Below are 20,574 nucleotides of genomic sequence, written 5' to 3'. Positions count from 1 at the left end.
ATGATTATAAATTTTTCTAGCTTTAAGCTCTTTGCATCTAGGACAGGTTTTATGCATGTTTTGACTTTGAAATAGTATTTCCAGAAGACATCAGTATTAGCACAAGTCCTTAATTACCACTTCTGTTTCTTATGGCTATGTCAATTTCTTTTTTTTTAATCTGTACTCTTAGGAAATCATTATCCACATTTATATTGAAAAACCAGTCATGGCTAACAAATCACTTAAGGCTCTGAATTTATTAATGGCATCTTCATCTATATAATGGGAATAATACACTCATAAGATTTCTGGGACACCATTTTTAAAAAGCCTTTCACAACACATAGTATGCACTGAATAAATAGTAATCAGTTTTGATACACCGATAACCTCTGATGATACTTCTTGGGTCTCTTTCTTTTGAAGTCATCACACTGTGCTGTGCATGGAATCATCAGCCTTCTTCCCCCATATCCCAAAGATAGAAAGATGCAAATATTCTTTCTGCTTTGGTCTCTTGTGCCTATGGAAGAGTGTTTTGGTTTGAAGGTGAATTTGAAGGTGAGTACAAAGACACCAAGACCACACCCATACTGTTGTTATAGCCTAAGGATCATGCAAGATTGACATTCTGCAGCTCTGGTTTCCCAGAACCTAAGCCCAGGACCATAAGAGGTCATACAAAGTATTTAGCACATGGTGAATATTCCATAAGAGATTTTAGGGTGGATGAGTTTAGGCTTTAATATTTCACACTTCTGAATTCTCATTATTTTTGAAAAGGTGACCATAGTGAAGGTATTCACTGCAAAGGATCAGTTATTGATACACTACTGTCAGTACTTTATATTAATTTTCCCACTTACATTAGTAAATGGTTGCTCTGATATGACAAAGAGATAGAAATAGAAGGGCAGGTATGAGTAGCTAAAAGAAGAGATGGAAAGTGAGACAGAAAGGCCTTATTTTGTATGCTTGATCATGTACTTTTTATATGCCTAACTGTGGGAACATATCTAACCACTATATTAGTTATCCAGCATGTAAAATAGGCATACTAGTATTTGCTCTGTAGAAGAGTTGAGAGGAATGAAAACAAATCATGGAAAGTTCTTATAATAAAGTTAACAGAAAATTTCTTTGGCTGTCTAGGGACTGGTCAATACCGAGACCCACAGGGAGAGTGCTTTGGTTTGATAGCATAGAACAAACAAAGGAGCATTCTATCTTATATTTATTAATATTTACATGTCCTATGTTACTGAGATGCACTTTGACCACTAATGTAGATCAGGAACAGACAGAGAACTGGAGCTATCTGCTTGAAAAGTCTTGGTTTTATATTATACATTATTGTGTTATAAGACAATAAATATCCACTTCAATTCTTCAGTTCTTCAATAAATTCCCAGAGGAAAATGGCAGCAGAAAATCACTCCTCAGTGACTGAGTTCATCCTTGCTGGGCTAACAGAGCATCCAGGACTCCAGCTGCCCCTTTTCCTCCTCTTCCTAGGAATCTATGTGGTCACGGTGGTGGGAAACCTGGTCATGATCACACTGACTGGGCTCAGTTCTCGCCTGCACACCCCCATGTACTATTTCCTCAGCAGCTTATCCTTCATTGACCTCTGTCAGTCCACTGTCATTACCCCCAAATGCTGGTGAGCTTTGTGACAGAGAGGAATACTATCTCCTACCCAGCATGTGTGACTCAACTCTTCTTCTTCCTCGTTTTGTTGTATCAGAATGTCATATGTTGGCTGTACTGGCATATGATCGCTATGTTGCCATCTGTAACCCCTTGCTTTACAATGTCACCATGTCTTTTCAGCTCTGTTCTTGCATGGTAGTCGGGGTTTATATCATGGGCTTGACTGGTGCCACAGCTCACACAGGCTGCATGCTAAGAGTGCTTTTCTGCCAGGCTGATGTGATCAACCATTACCTCTGTGATCTTTTCCTCTACTGGAGCTCTCCTGCTCCAGTACTTACATCAATGAGTTGTTATTTTGTGTTTCAGTGCATTTAATATCCTCACTCCAATCCTGACCATCCTCAGCTCCTACATCTTCATCATCTCAAGCATCCTCCAAATCCACTCCAAGGAAGGCAGGTCCAAAGCCTTCAGCACATGCAGCTCCCACATCCCAGCTGTCACTATTTTCTATGGATCTGCAGCGTTCATGCACCTGCAGCCTTCATCAGTCAGCTCCATGGAACAAGGGAAAGTGTCCTCTGTGTTTTAGACCATTATTGTGCCCATGCTGAATGCCCTGATCTACAGCCTGAGGAATAACAATGTCTAAATTGCCTTTAATAAAATCCTTGAAAATTAAGTTTCCTGTGAAAAAGAGTATTTTACCTTGGAAGAAATTTATGATTTCCTGAGAAAGTTTGGTAAGGAAATAATCCAGACACAGGAATTTTTGTCCACAAATAGTGAGATCATTGCTACTATTAAAACTTGATTATTTGGGATGGATGTGGCAGGGAGAGGACTGGACTCATAGTGTTATCATATGGAGAGCAGCACTGTTTGAGGATGTGCCAGTGTCCACATGTCCATAAAATTCTGTATTATCTCTAAACATTAAAACAATATCCAAAGGCCTTCATGTGGATTATTATACATGTGGAATATGGAATTTTTTTAGTCAAGACTTATTCATCTTTTAAAAATTATTTTTTTATTTTTAATTTTTTATTTTTTGGATGCAATGTGTGACTTGCAGGATCTTAGTTCCCCCAACCAAGAACTGAACTCAGGTCTACTGCAGTGAAAGTGTTGAGTCCTAATCACTGGACTGCCAGGGAAATTCCAAAATTTATTTATCTTAATTCAAGGAATAAATCCATCTGATCTGTATCTTTTGACTTTCTCAATATCTTGTATGCCTGGTGCTGTTTACTAATAAGAAAAATATCTCCAAAAATGAGATCTCTAAAGTAAACAATGTTTAACAATTTACGATCTATAAAACTCAATCTTTAATTCTTATTTTATGCATAAAATGTATTAGGAAGTACAAGGGCATATGATGGGTGATAAGACATAATTTCTATGTCATAGAACATACATATGGTCCACACTATTGTGGAAGAGATTGACAGCTATAAATGGCCCTGAAGAATTATGTGTATTTTGACTTATATCTTTGTGCAGCTTTCTTTACTCCACATTTCTGAGATAATTCTACCATCTCCATTTCTCTGATAATGCTGTACTTATTTTCTCTTGTCTCTAAAAAATATATCTTTTTGTTGCCATTCACATTATAGAATCTTAGATTTAGAAGTGATATTCTTTTATTATTATAACCATATGGATGGTTCATTCACATAGGCATTTAAAATTGAAAAATTATTTTCTGTTTAATGGTAAGTACCCATCTTATCCCCAAAGTATCTGATAGAAAAGCAACTGAGTTATTTTGAAGAGGAAAAAGGTATACGTAAACAATAAATACCCTCTTTACCCTTGGACTCAGCATGAGATGTTATACGTGGTAAAAATCCCTGGTGGCTCAGATAGTAAAGAGTCTGCCTGCCAATGCAGGAGACACAGATTCAATCCTTGGACCTGGAAGACCCCCTGGTGGTGGAAATGGCAACCCACTCTAGTATTCTTGCCTGGAAAAGTCCACGGACAGAGAAGCAAAGCGGGCTACAGTCCTTGGAGTCACAAAGACTCAGGCACGACTGAGTGACTAATACTTTCACTTTTCCTTTCAAACTGTGTTTTAAACATCATGTGTCTCATCTAAAAATTCTAAGGTAGTGTTTTCTTGGAAGTCAGCTTGCCTTCAGACATGTAATAGTAACACTTCTGTGAGAGAGTGTTTTATCTTACTTCATAAAACCTAAATTCATAATGTGCAAGGCAATCTTATGCCTCTCTTTGAGAATTAGAGGAAAATTCCCTCTTGACTTTCTACATACCAATCATTCCTCAAATTCATACTCCACTTTTTGATCCTATAAAAACTCTCTGTATACATGTGTATCTATCCATATGTATACATATGTGTATGTATATATGTCTATGTTTATGTGTAACCAATATGAATTTTATATATTATAAATCAATCTCCATTTTTATTGCTAGGATATGTTTTATAAGGCTTATGTGTGTAATAATTATTTTATTACTCTATGCATTAAACAAGCAATATTGAATACATTTTTTCACATGGATGGCTGAAAGATGGGAAGGAATATTTCTGAGAATTTTTGTTTGTTTGTTTCTGAGCATGCATTTATGTATTTCTGCTGCTCAATGCTCAGTCATGTCTGACTCTCTGTGACCCCATGGACTGTAGACCGTTAGGCTACAGTCTCTGTGACCTTTGTCCATGGGATTCTCCAGGCAAGAATACTGGAGTGGGTTGCCATTTCCTCCTCCAGGGGATCTTTCCAACTCAGAGATCAAACCTGTGTCTTGTACATCTCCTCCATTGGCAGGAAGATTCTCTACCATTACTGCCACCTGGGAAGCTCTATTTGTGCATTAAAGAGATCAAAAGATTAAAGAAAGATAAAACATGTCTGCACTGACTCTAGTGATATGAGAACTGGTAGAAGATATGCTATTAAAATATTGGAGTAGATTTCACACAGATTCCAAAGTGAAAATGAAACTTTACCACAAAAATGAGAGGTAAAGAATTCGAAGAAGAACTACTACAGATGAGACAAAATTAACAAATACATAGGATTTTTTAGATACCAGTACAGATGGGCACACTGTTTTAATAATGGAAAGAACATGATACAATAAATATATTCTAACACTAGGCACTATGATAAGCTTGGATAAAGCTCTCATACAGAGTTTGTCTTTCATTAATTCTCATACAAGCATATATTAATTTCTAAAAACTGTACAATTCCTCATGTACAATTAGCATTTTCAAGGATGTCACAGGAGTGGGTTTCAGAAAATTACTTTATATCTTCTGTTTTAGTCACAGTTAGGTGTGACTGTTCATCACACACACAGAAGCACACACGTACCATGGTACTTACACCTACAGGTGACTCAGGACAGCTTCAGTGGCTCACTGGGGACATAAGCTGCTTACCAATTGCTGTTCTGCTTCAACATCTAGCTTCCGTCCATCGTTTGGTCTCAGACAATAGTTCCAGATTCATCCTTCATCTCTAACCCTCAGCCATCAGAACTAAAGACAGGGAAGGAGAGAATGTCCCCCAACTTGAAGACAACTGCCTGAAGTGACAGACCTCACCCCCTCCTATTTCCCTTTGGTGTGACCCAGTCGTATAGTCCAAGGTGGCTATAGCAGGGCTAAGCAATACCATGGTATCTATGTAGCCACCTGCCCAACAAAGAATCAAGGCATTTATTATTGAGGAAGAAAGAGAAAATTAGGAATAACTAATAGTGTCTTCCACTCTTTTCAGCATTTGTATTTAGTCCTAGAAAGCTGTGTGTTGTTCTCTCTAGAGTTAACATTTGAATTTGGCTTTGTATCTAAAAGAATAATAATGTGAACTGTGATTAAAATGGCATGCATAACATGCAAAATATATTAATATTTCATAGCTATTAGGATCTGCAAGAAAACTGTTTGTCCTGCTGGGTGGAATAGTTCCTATAATATCTCAGCAATGCAGTTTATTCTTGCCACTTCATTCTTGCTGCTTTCCAGTCCTGACATAGCTTCTTGAATCCATTCTTCTTTTCCAGTTTTTCACACCTTTCAGTTATAAACACCTTTCAATAATGAATGCAAGTTTTCAATTATCCATGTATTTCTGACCACTCCACACTATTATCTAGCACATTTCTGGTTCCTCGCACATACTGCAATAATGATGTCTTTTATGGTACTCCTTATCATTAAAGAATGCTTGTGAGTATTCTATAAAAGTTATCAGAAAGTTAAGGAAAATTTTTTATGTTACATTGTACCATATTTGTTGTTCTAAGGTCTGATAATTATTGATGAGCAACATTTTCCTATGTTTTTATGGATTATTCTATCCTATGTTTATGCTACCTTTTTTTCACAGAAATTTGCAAAAATACCTTAAAAATCAGATTAAAATTTGATACCCAAAAATAATTTAAAGCCTTTCAAACTTTGATTAGCCAATATACAGAAATAGCCTAAGGTATGTGGGATATATACACAATGGAATATTATTGAGCCATGAGAAAGAAATCAATCCTGTCATTTGAAACAACATGGAATGACCCAGAGACATTAGGTTAAGTGAAATAAGTTAAACAAAGTAAGACAAATACCATATAATATCACTTGTATGTGGAATCTGACAAATCTGATCTCATAGAAACCAAAAGTACAATGGTTTTTACCAGATGGTCAATTGGAGTATAAGGAGATGCAGGTCAAAAAGCACAAACTTCCAGTTGTAAGATAAATAGCTCTGGGGATCTAATATAGAGAATAATGACTACAGTTAATAATATTGTATTATACGTTTCTTTTTTTATTTAATTTTTTTTTAATTTTTTTGGCCATATGGCATGTGGGATCTTAGTTCCCTAACTAGGGATTAAACTTGAGCCCCTTGAAGTGGAAGTGCAGAGTCTTAACCACTGGATCACCAGGGAAGTCCATTTTATATGTTTCTAGTAGAGTAAATCTTAAATATTTTTACCATAAAATGGAAATGGTGACTATGTGACATGATGAATGTGCTGGCTAAAACCATAGTGGAAATCAATTTGCAATATTAAATTGTATCAAATCAATTGTATATAGTAAGCTTATACAATGTTACATGTCAATTATATCTCAAAGCTGAAAAAGTAAACTTTATCAACACATTTCATAGTAAATTTTCCCTCAAAATGATATAACATTTAACAAGTATTTTGAATAAAGACATTATATACAATTTTTATTTCCTAGCAAATACAATTCAGAATTTATGTAGAATTAAAATAATCTCGATAACACATGTATCTCTATATTGTTTCTCAACATACTTCTTATAATATTAGAGAAAAATAAGTCATTATTTTTCCTTGTTAGACTTGTTAGGACTCATGGGATTATGGCACTATCTAACAGATGCATTCAGTCCCCAAGTTAAAATGTTAAAAGCATTTTTGTTTTATGGGTGTATCATGATAGATAAATACAGTTAATAGAGAAAATGAAAACAGAAACTTTTAAAGCTTACATGTAAAAGTTGCTATCTCATTATCTATTATTTCCCTTGTGGAAAATCACTTTAGAAAACTCCTTTAGTGTATGTCTTTGTCATTTCCTGAAATTTTGAACTTTCAATTAACTTGACATGAAATTCACTGGAGCTCTAAAAACTATCACATCCTTGCTTACAATGTTTAATCTAACAAGAGCAATGAACCACATCCATGTGACCATATTAAACACTTGAGATGCAATGGAGAAAAGAGAGAAATTCTAATTGTCTAATTTTCCCAAGAGTTGATACTTGTGGGATAAGGTTCCAAAGGGAAGTAAGAATCATTACTTATTACACATCAGACTCTTAGCGTCAATACTGAGAATATAAAATCACCGTTAATATCAACCATCTTTGCTAAGGATCATCAGCTTCACCAGAGGTCAGGACCAGTGATGCAAAATCACAAAAACAGAGACTTTTAGATTATGACCCTCAACACCGAGAAATCCTGAAAGGTTAGTACTCAGAACTATCCACCACCATCATCAGAATCATTTTTACCTTCAGAGTTGGGGGAGAAACCCATAGCTCTAAAGTTTTGGGGAGGAGGTGGTGGTGGTTAGGTGCTATCATGTCCGACTCTTTGTGACCGATGGACAGCAGCATGCCAGGTTCCTCTGTCCATGGGATTTTGCAGGCAAGAATACTGGAGTGGGTTGCCATTTCCTTTTCCATGAAGTCTATGTTAACTTCTCACTCTATGTAAGTCATGGTGCCAAATATTATCTAGTACAGAAGAATAACCAGTAAATAACTCTCAATAATAAATACAGATTTGTAGGCATTAAATGTAACATGTTGTTGTTGTCTAGTTGTTGTGTCTGAGTTGTTGTCACTCAGTTGTGTCTGACTCTTTGTAATTCAATGGACTATAGCCCTCCAGGCTTCTCTGTCCTTGGGATTTCCCAGGCAAGAATACTGAACTGGGTTGCCATTTCCTTCTCCTGGGGATCTTCCGGACCCAGTGATCGAACCCGTGTCTCCTGCATTGGTAGGTTAATTCTTTACCAGATAAAAAATGTATTTTGGGGCACATAGAAAATGGTTTTATTAACTGGGGCTTCCACTATTTAAGTTCTTAACTTAAGGATATTGACTCTTAGTTCACAGGATAAAGGGGATAAAGAGAAAAAAGCTAAAGGAATTTAATGAGTCAAAAATGACAGTGCACCATGCTTTTTTGTTAAATAATTAAACCATGTGACAGCTATTAGGACCTTAAAAAAAGGTCCTAATGTATGTCAGATGACATACATCTTTAAATAACAAATTGACTTGAATATATTTAGAGACAATGGAAAATACTGTTAATTGATAAATAATACTGATAATTTAGAAAGCTAATAGCAAATAAAATAATTAAAATCTCTATTTTTACTGTATGTGTTAATGTATATAGAAAGGAGCAATAAGAAGATGTGCTAAGGAAAAGAAAATTTAAAACTCTGGTCATCATTTAGAAATGAAAATATCAGTCAAATGAAAGATATAACAGGGACAAACTCAATAGGTTAAAACAAAATGACATTTGCTTACAAAGAGCAAGTAACTGCACTAAACTCCCTGTGGGAATCTTTTAACTTAATTTTCACATAAAATGCATATTGGTGTTTTTGTTTTTAAGAGTGTTGGAGAGTAGATGTAATAAACACAAGATCACATGGGGAGTGAATCTTCTGTTAATTATAGAAAGTATACACCATTATTACTTATTTCAAGTGAGATAAAAATCTTATGCTAATTTAAATGAGTATGAATAACATACACATATAGAATATGGGAAGAAAGAAAAGGTCCTCAGAAATAAAAATAGCAATGTTCATTCTGACTGATTTTTAAAATCCATAAACGGTGTTTTCTCTTCAAAAGTGAGGAAGTGTTTGAATTCTAAGGGTTGTGAAGTTTATATTTCCTTCTCTGGTTCAACGAGAATCATCGTTTGTCCCCAAGTAGCAGGAGAGACACAAGAGATTTCTGCTTTATGTATGTCGTCTGATGAGGGATCAAATAATGAGCTCCACAGAATCCGTCCCTCCCCCTCATAAAATACACTCACATGACCACGTCTTCTTACACATATACACTCATTTTCTTGTTTTTAAACTTAGAACCTTGGAGAGGACAATGGACCCTGGAAATCACTCCTCAGTGACTGAGTTCATTCTTGCTGGGCTCACAGAACAACCACGACTCCAGCTGCCCCTTTTCCTCTTCTTCCTAGGAATCTATGTGGTCACTGTGGTGGGGAACCTGGGCATGATCACACTGATAGGGCTCAGTTCTCACCTGCACACCCCCATGTACTATTTCCTCATCAATTTGTCCTTTATTGATCTCTGTCATTCCACTGTCATTACCCCCAAAATGCTGATGAACTTTGTGACAGAGAAGAACATCATCTCCTACCCTGAATGCATGACACAGCTCTATTTCTTCCTCACTTTTGCTATTGCAGAGTGTCACATGTTGGCTGTAATGGCATATGGCCGCTATGTTGCCATCTGCAACCCCTTGCTTTACAACATCACCATGTCTTATCACATCTGCCTCTTCCTCACAATGGGAGTTTATATTTTAGGAATCATTGGATCCACAGTTCACACAGGATTTTTGTTGAGACTCCTTTTCTGCAAAAACAAGGTGGTTAACCATTATTTCTGTGATCTCTTCCCACTTTTGGAGCTCTCCTGCTCCAGCATCTATGTCAATGAATTATTGGTTATATTCTTGAGTGCATTTAACATCCTGACTCCTGCCTTAGCTATTCTCACTTCATATGTCTTCATCATCTCCAGCATCCTGCATATTCGTTCCACTGAGGGCAGGTCCAAAGCCTTCAGCACCTGCAGTTCCCACATCTCAGCTGTTGCTGTTTTCTATGGATCTGCAGCATTCATGTACCTGCAGCCTTCATCTGTGAGCTCCATGGACCAAGGGAAAGTGTCCTCTGTGTTTTACAGTATCATCGTGCCCATGCTAAACCCTCTGATCTATAGTCTACGAAATAGGGATGTCAAATTCGCCCTGAAAAAAATTGTAGACAGTGGAAAGTGTATATGAATAGAAACAATATGATGATGTCATATCAGTCATTTGATTCACTAAGATATATTATGTATTAAGCTTATTGGATATGAAAAAAGCAACCATACTTGCCTATATAACACATCTCCAAGATTTTATCCAGGCCACTCCTTGAACCTATATTGTAATATTTATATGTAAAATCATAGGCTGTGATTATGAATAAAGTAAAAAAACTCCAGAAGATAAAGTGGTCTTAGTTTTATTTTTAGTGATAATCCAAACCAGCAGAAAAACAGAGGAAGAAGATGAAGATTTTGACATTAATCGTAGTAATCCATATAATTTTGTATAAAACACAATATCCAGAATTTAAATGGATAATTTTATTTGATATTCACAGTATTATATAAGCACATCAGACTATTATTTCTCTTAGGAGGAAAATGAAATTGAAAGGCATTTAGTTTGGGACCATGAGTAATTGTCATGGTCCCAAACGTAACAAATGATAGGATGTGGAGGGTTTGGCTCCAGAACCCATGATTGTACTCAGAGTTATATTTTGGCCCCAGGTAATTGTGGGCAGATCTAAAGCCTCCCTAGGAATTTTCTTCTATACATAAAGCCACCTCAGTTCCCTATAAGACTGAGTTTCTTTCCTCCAGATCTTTCATACTTTTTTCCTATTTATTTCTTCTGATATCATGAAAATAATCAAAAATATTCAAACCTGACTTCATCAAAGAAAAAGAAAAAGAGTCATTTGAGTCTCAGAGACGTGGGGCTTTCCAGGTGATGCTATTGGTAAAGAATATGCCTGCCAATGCAGGAGACAACAGATATGAAGTTTTGATCCCTGGTTAGGGGAGATCCCCGGGAGTAGGAAATGGCAACCCACTCCAGTATTCTTGCTTGCAAAATTCCGTGGAGAGAGGAGTCTGGCAGGTTAGAGTCCTTGGGGCTGCAAAGAGTTGGACACGACTGAGCAACTGAGCACACATTAGAGATTCAATTGACACGACTGAGCAACTGAGCACACATTAGAGATTCAATTGTTATACTTGATATAATAAAGCAATATGTAGCAGTAATTTTATAAAACAGCCTCAACAATATTGTCTTATCTTTAGACAAGAAATAGCTATTTATGAAAGCAGATGCTCATGAAAGCCAACATCCCAGCTAAGCTGTATCACTGTCATATGGTTCATGCTCTTTCCTCCTATAACTTACAAATAATCACCATTTCATGTCAGTTGTTTCTTTGAAATATCTTTTCTCCTACATTGTTTTATTGTGTCTCATTTAACATCTTGTACCTATGAATTTGCATGATATTCTAAATACTCAGTGTTTTCTGTCTCTTCCCAATTCAAATCATCTTATTTGCCAGATTGATGCTCTTTGGCTAGTGTGCTATCTTATCTGATATAACAAGTACAGATGCACTGATAGAATGAAAACAATGGCTCTTATGATCTCTTAGTATTTTTTTATAAATTATTTATTAAAGACCTGGTTAAATTCTTCCCATTTCTGAGCTCTTTCTCTATCAGTTTAATCCTGAGATTCAACCGTAAGAGCCTGGTTGATGACCACAGCCAGGTGACCTAGTGGTGTCCTCTGAGCTGTTATTGTTCAGTTGCTAAGACATGTCTGACTCTTTGCAACTCCATGAATTGCAGCACACCGGGCTTCCCTGTCCTTCACTATGGCTCTGAGTTTGCTCAAACTCATGTCCATTGAGTCGGTGATGCCATCCAACCATTTCATCCTCTGTTGTCCCATTCTCCTCTTGCCTTTAATCCCAGCCTCAGAGTCTTTTCCAATGAGTAGGCTCTTTGCATCAGGCGGCCAGAGTATTGGAGTTTCAGTTTCAACATCAGTCCTTCCAATGAACAGTCCTCTGAGCCGCAGCCACAAAAGTCAGGGTTCCAGACAAGAGTATGATCTCCCTTCCAGGAGATAACTGGAAGCTCAAGTGAGGGACAGGGAGAGTGCAGACCTTCTGCCTTCTTGCCTATATCCCAGAGAGTATTTCAATAAGCTCTCAATGTGTGTCTCCTTAGATGCCTATTCCTCTTGCCTATGCTTAAAAATAAGCAAAAAAGCCTCTTTCACAAAAAGCCCAGGTGCTTTTCTAAAAGTGAGTTGCCTTGAGCTGAGCTCTGGGGTGGCTCAGTCTGCCTGAATGTGAGTTTTAAGAGTGGTTTCTCGGGGATGTTCCTGGTGGTCCAGTGGTTCAGGATCTGCCTTCCAATGCAGGGGACACGGATTCAATCCCTACTCAGGGACCTAAGATTCCCACGTGTCATAGGGCAATGAAGCCCAAATGCTAGAGCCAGAGAAACCTGTGTACCACAACTACTGAACCTGCAGGCAACAATGAAGGCCCAGCAGACCAAAAAATTGAACTTCTTTTTAAAGAACTGTTTCTCGTGTCACTATAGCACTGTGGGTCTCATGATCACAAGCCCTGCTCACTTTCCTGCTAAATGTTTTGTGGACTTCTCTATTTGGTTCAGGTCTCAACAGTTGTAGTGCCAGATGTGGGGTTCAAGCTGTTAGCTCGTCAAGCAGAAGCTCAGGGTTCTGAGTATGCTGACTGTGGTTTGTTGCAGCGAGCTGTGGTTTATGACAAGATTGTGTCTCAGCCTCTCATATCCACTTCAGTGTGGCCTTTTCTTGTTTGCCCAATGTGTAAGAATTGATCAACTAGTCCTCCTCTCCCCAAAAAACCACCCCACAGGAAATTATTTTCTATGTAGCTCTAAATTCATTGTATCCACGGGAGAATGTGAGTTCCGTATGTTATTTCTTTGAACCAGAGCACCCACATGTATTTCTATTTTAGTACACTACACATTAATCAAAAAACAGCTAGTAAATTTCTTACATTGGTGTTTGATATATGAAAATGACTATGAAAATTTTTTGTGTTTTCAAGCATTTATAAATATTTAAAACTTTAAAAAGTGTTACAAAATTTAAAATGTGAATGTGTGTGTGTCACTCGGTCCTGTCCAACTCTTTGTGACCCCGTGGACTGTAGCCCACCAGGTCTTCTGTCCATGGAATTCTCCAGGCAAGAATACTGGAGTGGGTTGCCATTTCCTTCTCCAGGGGATGTTCCTGACCCAGAGATTGAACCTGGGGTTCCTGCTTTGCAGGAGATTCTTTACTGTCTGAGTCATCAGGGAAGTCCCAACACACACAAACTTTAAAAGTACCAAGAAAGGTAAAAATTTAAAGCCTCCTTAGGAATTTTCTATGGATCTGCAGGGTTATGGATCTCAATCTGAGAACTAGTGGAAGATGTGATATTAACATATTAGAATAGATATCAGAGTATTTCCAAAACACAAAAAATAGAAATCAAGGACTTGGAGATTTACTACAAATGAGAAAGATTTTAATGAATACATAAGATTTGTTAAACATTATTATGGCAGGAGATATTTTCAAATGTTTTAGTAATTGAAAACAGCATGACTGAGTAAATGCATTCTAAAGTAGGCACTCTGATGGACTTAATGTTCCATACAGAATTTATTCTCATTAACTTGGATTCAACCCTATATTAATTTCTTTAAAAAAGTAAGGAAAAAAAAAAAAAAAAACCTGTTCTTGATGTACAATTAGCATGCTCCAGGATCTTTAGTTTGCATTTCTTTTTATTTTCAAAATTAATTGCAATTAAACTTAGCTGCAATTAGGTTTCACTGTACATCACACACACTCCCACACACACACATGCACCATGATGCCTTAAAGATCTTCAGGACTGGTTCAGTGGCTCACTGCGGCACATCAACTTCTTTTAAATTGTGATCTGCTACAACATCTAGCTTCCATCCATCTCTTGGTCTCAGACAATAGCTCCAGGCAGATCTTGCATCTTCATCCCTCAGCCATCAGAAGAAAAGATGTAGAAGGGAAGGAAACATCCCCTAACTTGAAGACCACCACTTGAAGTGACAGAACTTACCTTTTCCTGTTTCCCTTTGGTGCAATTTGGCCAGGCGATCAAGCTTAGCTGGAAGAGAGGTTGAGAAAATACCTATTAAACAGAGTGAAGCAAGTCAGAAAGAAAAACACCAATACAGTATACTAATGCATATATATGGAATTTAGAAAGATGGTAACGATAGCCCTGTATGTGAGACAGAAGAGACACAGCTATAAAGAACAGTCTTTTGGACTCTGTGGGAGAAGGTGAGGGTGGGATGCTTTGAGAGAATAGCATTGAAACATGTATATTACCATATGTGAAATAGATCACCAGTCCAGGTTCAATGCATGAGACAGGGTGCTCAGGGCTGGTGCACTGGGATGACCCAGAGGGATGGGATGGGGAGGAAGGTGGGAGCGGGGTTCAGGATGGGGAACACATGTGTGCCCCTGGCTGATTCATGTCGATGTTTGGCAAAAACCACCACAATATTGTAAAGTAATTAGCCTCCAATTAAAATAAATAAATTATTTTTTTAAAAAGAAAATACCAAGGTGTCTAGATAGCCATGCACCCAACTAAGATTCGGGGAATTTATTATTGAGGAAAAATGGGAGAAGGAAAATTAGGAATAACCAGCAATCTCCTGCACTCTTTCAATATTTACATTTAGCCCTAAACAACTGTATGTTGTTCCATCTAGAGTCAACATTTGAAGTTAACAGTGCGTTTGATGAGGATGACATATGAAATTGCTTAAAATAAAATGTATAGGGTATAATCAAAATATACTACTATTTTCATAACTGTTAGTATCTACTACAAAACTCTTAAGTTGTTCCAGGTAGTTCTGTAAGATCTCAACATTGCTGGGTTCATCCCTATGACCGTGGCATGCTGCTTTTCCATCCTGAAATGACTTCTTGACTCCATTCTCCTTTTTCAGTCTTACACACCTTTCTAAACTAAATACCAGTATTTAATTCTCCATGTATTTCTGAGCACTCTATTATCAGGTACACTCCCAGTTCCTCACGGATACTAAAATAATACAAGTATTTTTGCTTTCTGAATACATCATAATATTTAAGCACAATTAGTATTGTACATGAAAAAGAAAAAAAAAAGGCTTTCACATCTTACTTATAAAGTTTGTTTCCCTCGATTTTCTCATTTTCACCTAGTGGGAAATTACTTCATTGATAGGTGGACATGAAATTTACTGAGCTCTAACATGAAATTGTTACGAGCTCTAACAAACTCAGTCTGTCACATCCTGTTTACAATACAGAATCCAACAAGAGCACTGAATCACAGCTACATGACACTATTAAACACATGAGGGCCAAAGGGGGAAAAGCAAAATTCTAATTGCTTCTTTTCCCAAGAGTTGATACTTATGGGATATGAACCTAATGGGAGTTCACTCTCATTTTTCCTAATTAGACTCTAAGAATCAATATGCAGAGTATAAAATTATCATTCATATCAACCAATCTTTACTGAGAGACATTACTTTCATCAGAGGTCAGGACCAGTGACATATCATTACCATGGAGGCTATTAGGCTGTGACACCTCAACACCTAACAGCCCTGCAAGGTTAGTATTCAGAACTATCCACCAACATCATCAGATCCCCCTCGCCCTTCAGAGACATTGGGGAGAAACACATAACTCTGAAATTTCAGGGAACAAGGACTGTGTGTCTGAATCCCAGCCCTGACTTTTATGATTTTAGATCTTCAACTGTGGCTCTGTGCTAAATCACTTCAGTTGTGTCCAACATTTTGTGACCCCATGGACTGTAGCCCACCAGGCTCCTCTGCCCATGGGATTCTCCAGACAAGAATACTGGAGTGGGCTGCCATGCCCTCCTCTAGGGGATCTTCCCAACCCAGGGATAGAACCTGCATCTCTTACATCTACCTGCATTGGCAGGCAGGTTCCTTACCACTAGCACCACCTGGGAAGCCCTCTAGGGCTGCCTCCAAGTACAATTACAAATGCGGAAAGGTGTTCTTTCTTCCTTTTTTAAATAGCTATCTGTCCTCACTCTAATATTCACACTACATTATGAGCAAGGAGAGGAGGAGATGGTTGAACAGCATCACTGATTCAATGGACATGAGTTTGTGCAACTCTGGGAGATGGTGAAGGACAGGGAAGCCTAGCATGTTACAGTCTACGGACTGTACAAACCTGGCATGTACAGTCCATGCTGTAGTCCTGGCAAAGAATCAGACCTGACCGAGTGACTAAACAAGAGCAAATGAGCAAAGACTACCTTACGAGCAAGGACACTTTCCTGTCCCTGGCTGAATAAAATTGTGACCAACACTTCCTTCTCTACTCACTCTGACAGAGATAGTGTGAGAATTTTGTTCACTTATGTGGAGTCTATATTAACATGTAGCTAAGCATCTTTCAAATGATTTTTATTAAAAGCTCATGTTTATTGATGCTTGCTGTATGTAAGGCACCATGCCAAACATTGTATTGAGTAAACAAAACACTCTAGTGCTGAAGAAAAATCAATAAATAAGCCATAATAATTGATGCAGATTTATTTATGTACTAAATATAATATAAAAATATATTCATGGGCACATAGAAAATTTTATTATTAACTTGGGCTTCCACTGTTAAAGTCCTTAACTAAAGGGTCTTCAAAATCAAGTACATTTTATAAGATAAAGGGCATAGAGTGAGACGAGCTAAAGGAATTTGATGAGTCAAAAATGAGAGCTTATTATGTTCTTTTGTGAAATAAAACTTGTGATACCTGTTGGAACATCAAAAATAAAATTTTTCTAGTCAGATGATGTGAATGTAGAAATGACAAATAATTTGGCTTGACTTTATTTGGAGACCATGGAAAATATTCATAATTTAAGAAGTTAATATTCAGTAAAATATTTCAAATCTCTATATTACTATATGTATTAATGTAGAAAGGAGCAACAAGAAGATGTTCTAAGGATAAGAAAACTTAAAATTCTGGCCATGATTAAAGAATAAAAATGCTGGTCAAATAAAGCATATTATAGGGAGAAGCTGAATAGATTAACAGTAAAATAACACTGACATTTTCTTACCAAGAGCCAGGGATTGGGCTAAGCTCCTTGTGAGAATCGTTTTATTTAATTTTCACATGAAACAGATTTTTGCTTTTTCAGAATTGGAGAGCAGATCTGATTATCTCAAGGTCTTGTGGTAAATATGAAGTTCATGGATGCTTCAATCCACTAATTCTAACTTGCTATCAGGGCTTATGTGTGAGTGTTTAGTCACTAAGTCATGTCCAACTCTTTGTGACCTCATAGACAATAACCCGCCAGACTCCTCTGTCCATGGGATTCTCCAGGTAAGAATACTGGAGTGGGTTGCCATTTCCTCCTCCAGGGGAATCTTCCCAACACAGGGATCAAACCTGTGATTCCTGGTTTGAGACAGAGGGATTCTCCTCTGTCTCCTGCATTGCAGGCAGATTTTTTAAGAATTATAAAATCATGAAACAGTGAAACTGAGATGTTAAAGATTATTTAATCCAAGCATCAGGTGCTTACTGTTATTAATAATTCCTGCTAAGTAATTATTTATTTAAGATGAAATCAACATTTTCCCTGAAAGATCTGGGTATTTTGGTAGTTGGAGTGTTTGTTTTGTTGTGAAACCAAATATTTCTCCAGTAGTTTTAAGCAATTATTTTTACTTCATTCTATTGGTGACATATAAAATGAGCCCAATAACTCTTGGAAAAACCAACATGTTGAACGATACCTGTCAGGTGTCACACGGGTTTTAATTTTGCTAGAAAAACATGCTTAGTTATTCTAACCATTCTAATATGGCAGAGTTTAGATCATTTTACTAGTTTACTAGTTTTCCAGTTTTTCTCTATCAGATAAAGTATTGCATCTTTAATGAAAAACTATTGTTTGAGTTTTAAGTAAGATTATGAATTTCCATTTTCTAGAATCTACTCATTATCTATACAAATGTAAACTAAAAGTGAGTTGGTCTTTAAACAAAGAACACATTCCACAGTTGACAAATACTGAGTTTACATTAAAATTTCTAATTGTATTTTGCATGTGCTCTACTAATCCACATCTCTATCATCTTTGAATTCCATAGAGAGCATCTGCAAAATATAGGATTATATTAATAAAAAAGACCAGAATAAACAGGACCTAGTATTTGTGTTCAAAAATGCTTCTCATATTTGGGGTGGGGGGAGTGGGATTATAGTATTCTCATCTTTTCCATCAACCATGAAGTGCAAATTCCAGGAACTAAACTTTGTACACTGATCCCCTGGTCACAGTGGTGGCATACATGACCTATATTGGGGTCATTATATTCTGACTCCCAGTTATCAAAATTAGAATAAAGGAGGAAGGTTCATGAGTCTGGAAAACCTATTGAGGTATAAGGATGATGTCTGCCATGCAGTTATGTTTCTTCCCCCTGGGGTCATAGTCCAGGGAGAAGGACGTTGGGACATTAAAGAAATAGACCTCAGGTGAAATGATACAGATAGTTCCCCGGTCCTTCAGATATTTTGAGTTATGATTCTAGTGCAGAAAATATCTGAAATTAATACAATTACTTTTCATATTTATGAATTATATGTTAATTTACTAGAGAAAGCACACACTACTTATATATTCTGAGTGAAATAAAAATAGTATGCATTTTACATGAGTATTATTAATACATATGTAAAGAATATGGAAAGAAAGAAAAAGTCTTCAGAAGTAACAATAGTAATATTCACTCTGATTTTAAAAATCTAGAAATTGGTATTTTCTCTTAAAATTTTATGAAGTATCTTAATTACAAAATAATTAATTTTAATTTTATTTTTTTCTCTGGTTCAACTAACATCATTGTCTCAGGAGATCACTGCATTATGAGTCTTCTTTGGTGAGAGACTGAACAATGACTTACCCAGAATTACTCTCCCCAACACCCACTCACACGTACACACGTGCACACAGACACTCACACACATGCACACACAGGCATAAAATATTCTCATTTTCTCTTTAAATATAGAAGGGACTGAGAAGAAAATGGACCCCGGAAATCACTCCTCAGTGACTGAGTTTATCCTCTCTGGGCTCACAGAACAGCCACAACTCCAGCTGCACCTTTTCCTCCTCTTCCTAGGAATCTATGTGGTCACGGTGGTGGGGAACCTGGGCATGATCACACTGATTGGGCTCAGTTCTCACCTGCATACCCCCATGTACTATTTCCTCACCAACTTGTCCTTTATTGATCTCTGTCAGTCGACTATCATTACCCCCAAAATGCTGGTGAACTTTGTGACAGAGAAGAATATTATCTCCTATCCTGAATGCATGACTCAACTTTATTTCTTCATCATTTTTGCTATTGCAGAGTGTCACATGCTGGCTGCAATGGCATATGACCGCTATGCTGCCATCTGCAACCCCTTGCTTTACAACATCACCATGTCTTATTACATCTGCTTCTGCCTCACAGTGGGAGTTTATATTTTGGGCATCACTGGATCCACAATCCATACAGGATTTATGTTGAGGCTCTTTTTCTGCAAGACCAATATCGTTAACCATTATTTCTGTGATCTCTTTCCACTCTTGGAGCTATCCTGTTCCAACATCTATGCCAATGAATTATTGGTTATAGTCTTGAGTGCATTCAACATTTTGATTCCTGCTCTAGTTATTCTTGCTTCCTACATCTTCATCATTTCCAGCATCCTCCAAATCCACTCCATGGAGGGCAGGTCCAAAGCCTTCAGCACCTGCAGTTCTCACATTGCTGCTGTTGCTATTTTCTATGGATCTGCTGCATTCATGTACCTACAGCCATCATCAGTCAGCTCCATGGACCAAGGGAAAGTGTCCTCTGTGTTTTATACCATCATTGTGCCCATGCTAAATCCCCTGATCTATAGCCTACGGAATAGGGATGTCAAATTTGCCCTGAAAAAAAATTTTAGACTGTGAAAAACATATATGAACAGAGTCAATATTATGATGGCATATCAGTTATTTGGACTGCCAAGGAATTCCCCAATTCTTAATTATCTACAATATATTTAATAGAGAAACCTCTAACCTTAATTGATCCTTTCATAATAGGTCTCAGTAACTTGTTTTCCAACAAATATATTAATCAGACTCTGAGAGATGGATTCTTTGGAGATTAGGTCAGAACTAATAAGTAATAGAGAATATTATTTGAAATTAATAAAAATTCCAAGATGTTGCAACTAATGTTCTCTATGCTGAATCCATTAGGAGACCCATTCAAATTTCTATTTCTCTCTGTTGTTGTTCAGTCACTCAGTCATGTCCGACTGTTTGTGACCACATGAACTCAGCACGTGAGGCTTCCCTGTCCTTCTCTA

The 20,574-nt window shown here is 37.1% G+C and overlaps 1 protein-coding gene, 1 long non-coding RNA gene and 2 pseudogenes across 2 annotated transcripts; 3 read left to right on the top strand and 1 right to left on the bottom strand.

The window, feature by feature from the left end:
- Positions 1 to 1,400: 1,400 nt before the first annotated feature.
- On the top strand, positions 1,401 to 2,290 carry LOC113886460 (annotated as a pseudogene).
- A 3,849-nt stretch (positions 2,291 to 6,139) lies between these two features.
- On the top strand, positions 6,140 to 10,247 carry LOC113886314 (annotated as a pseudogene).
- A 3,361-nt stretch (positions 10,248 to 13,608) lies between these two features.
- Positions 13,609 to 17,432, bottom strand: LOC113885945. Its single transcript, XR_003509352.1, has 2 exons — positions 17,264 to 17,432; positions 13,609 to 14,250 (listed from the first exon to the last, which is right to left on the bottom strand). It is a non-coding gene; the product is annotated as an uncharacterized LOC113885945 (long non-coding RNA).
- A 1,781-nt stretch (positions 17,433 to 19,213) lies between these two features.
- On the top strand, positions 19,214 to 20,170 carry LOC113886023. Its single transcript, XM_027531967.1, has one exon. It carries the CDS (start codon positions 19,247 to 19,249, stop codon positions 20,168 to 20,170), a length of 924 nt encoding a protein of 307 aa, XP_027387768.1. The 5' UTR covers positions 19,214 to 19,246.
- The last annotated feature ends 404 nt before the right edge of the window (positions 20,171 to 20,574 follow it).

This window comes from Bos indicus x Bos taurus, chromosome 29 (assembly GCF_003369695.1).
Source record: "Bos indicus x Bos taurus breed Angus x Brahman F1 hybrid chromosome 29, Bos_hybrid_MaternalHap_v2.0, whole genome shotgun sequence".
Taxonomy (NCBI): domain Eukaryota; kingdom Metazoa; phylum Chordata; class Mammalia; order Artiodactyla; family Bovidae; genus Bos; species Bos indicus x Bos taurus.
The sequence above is the reverse complement of the archived record's forward strand: the minus strand, read 5'-3'. Positions and strand labels throughout refer to the sequence as shown.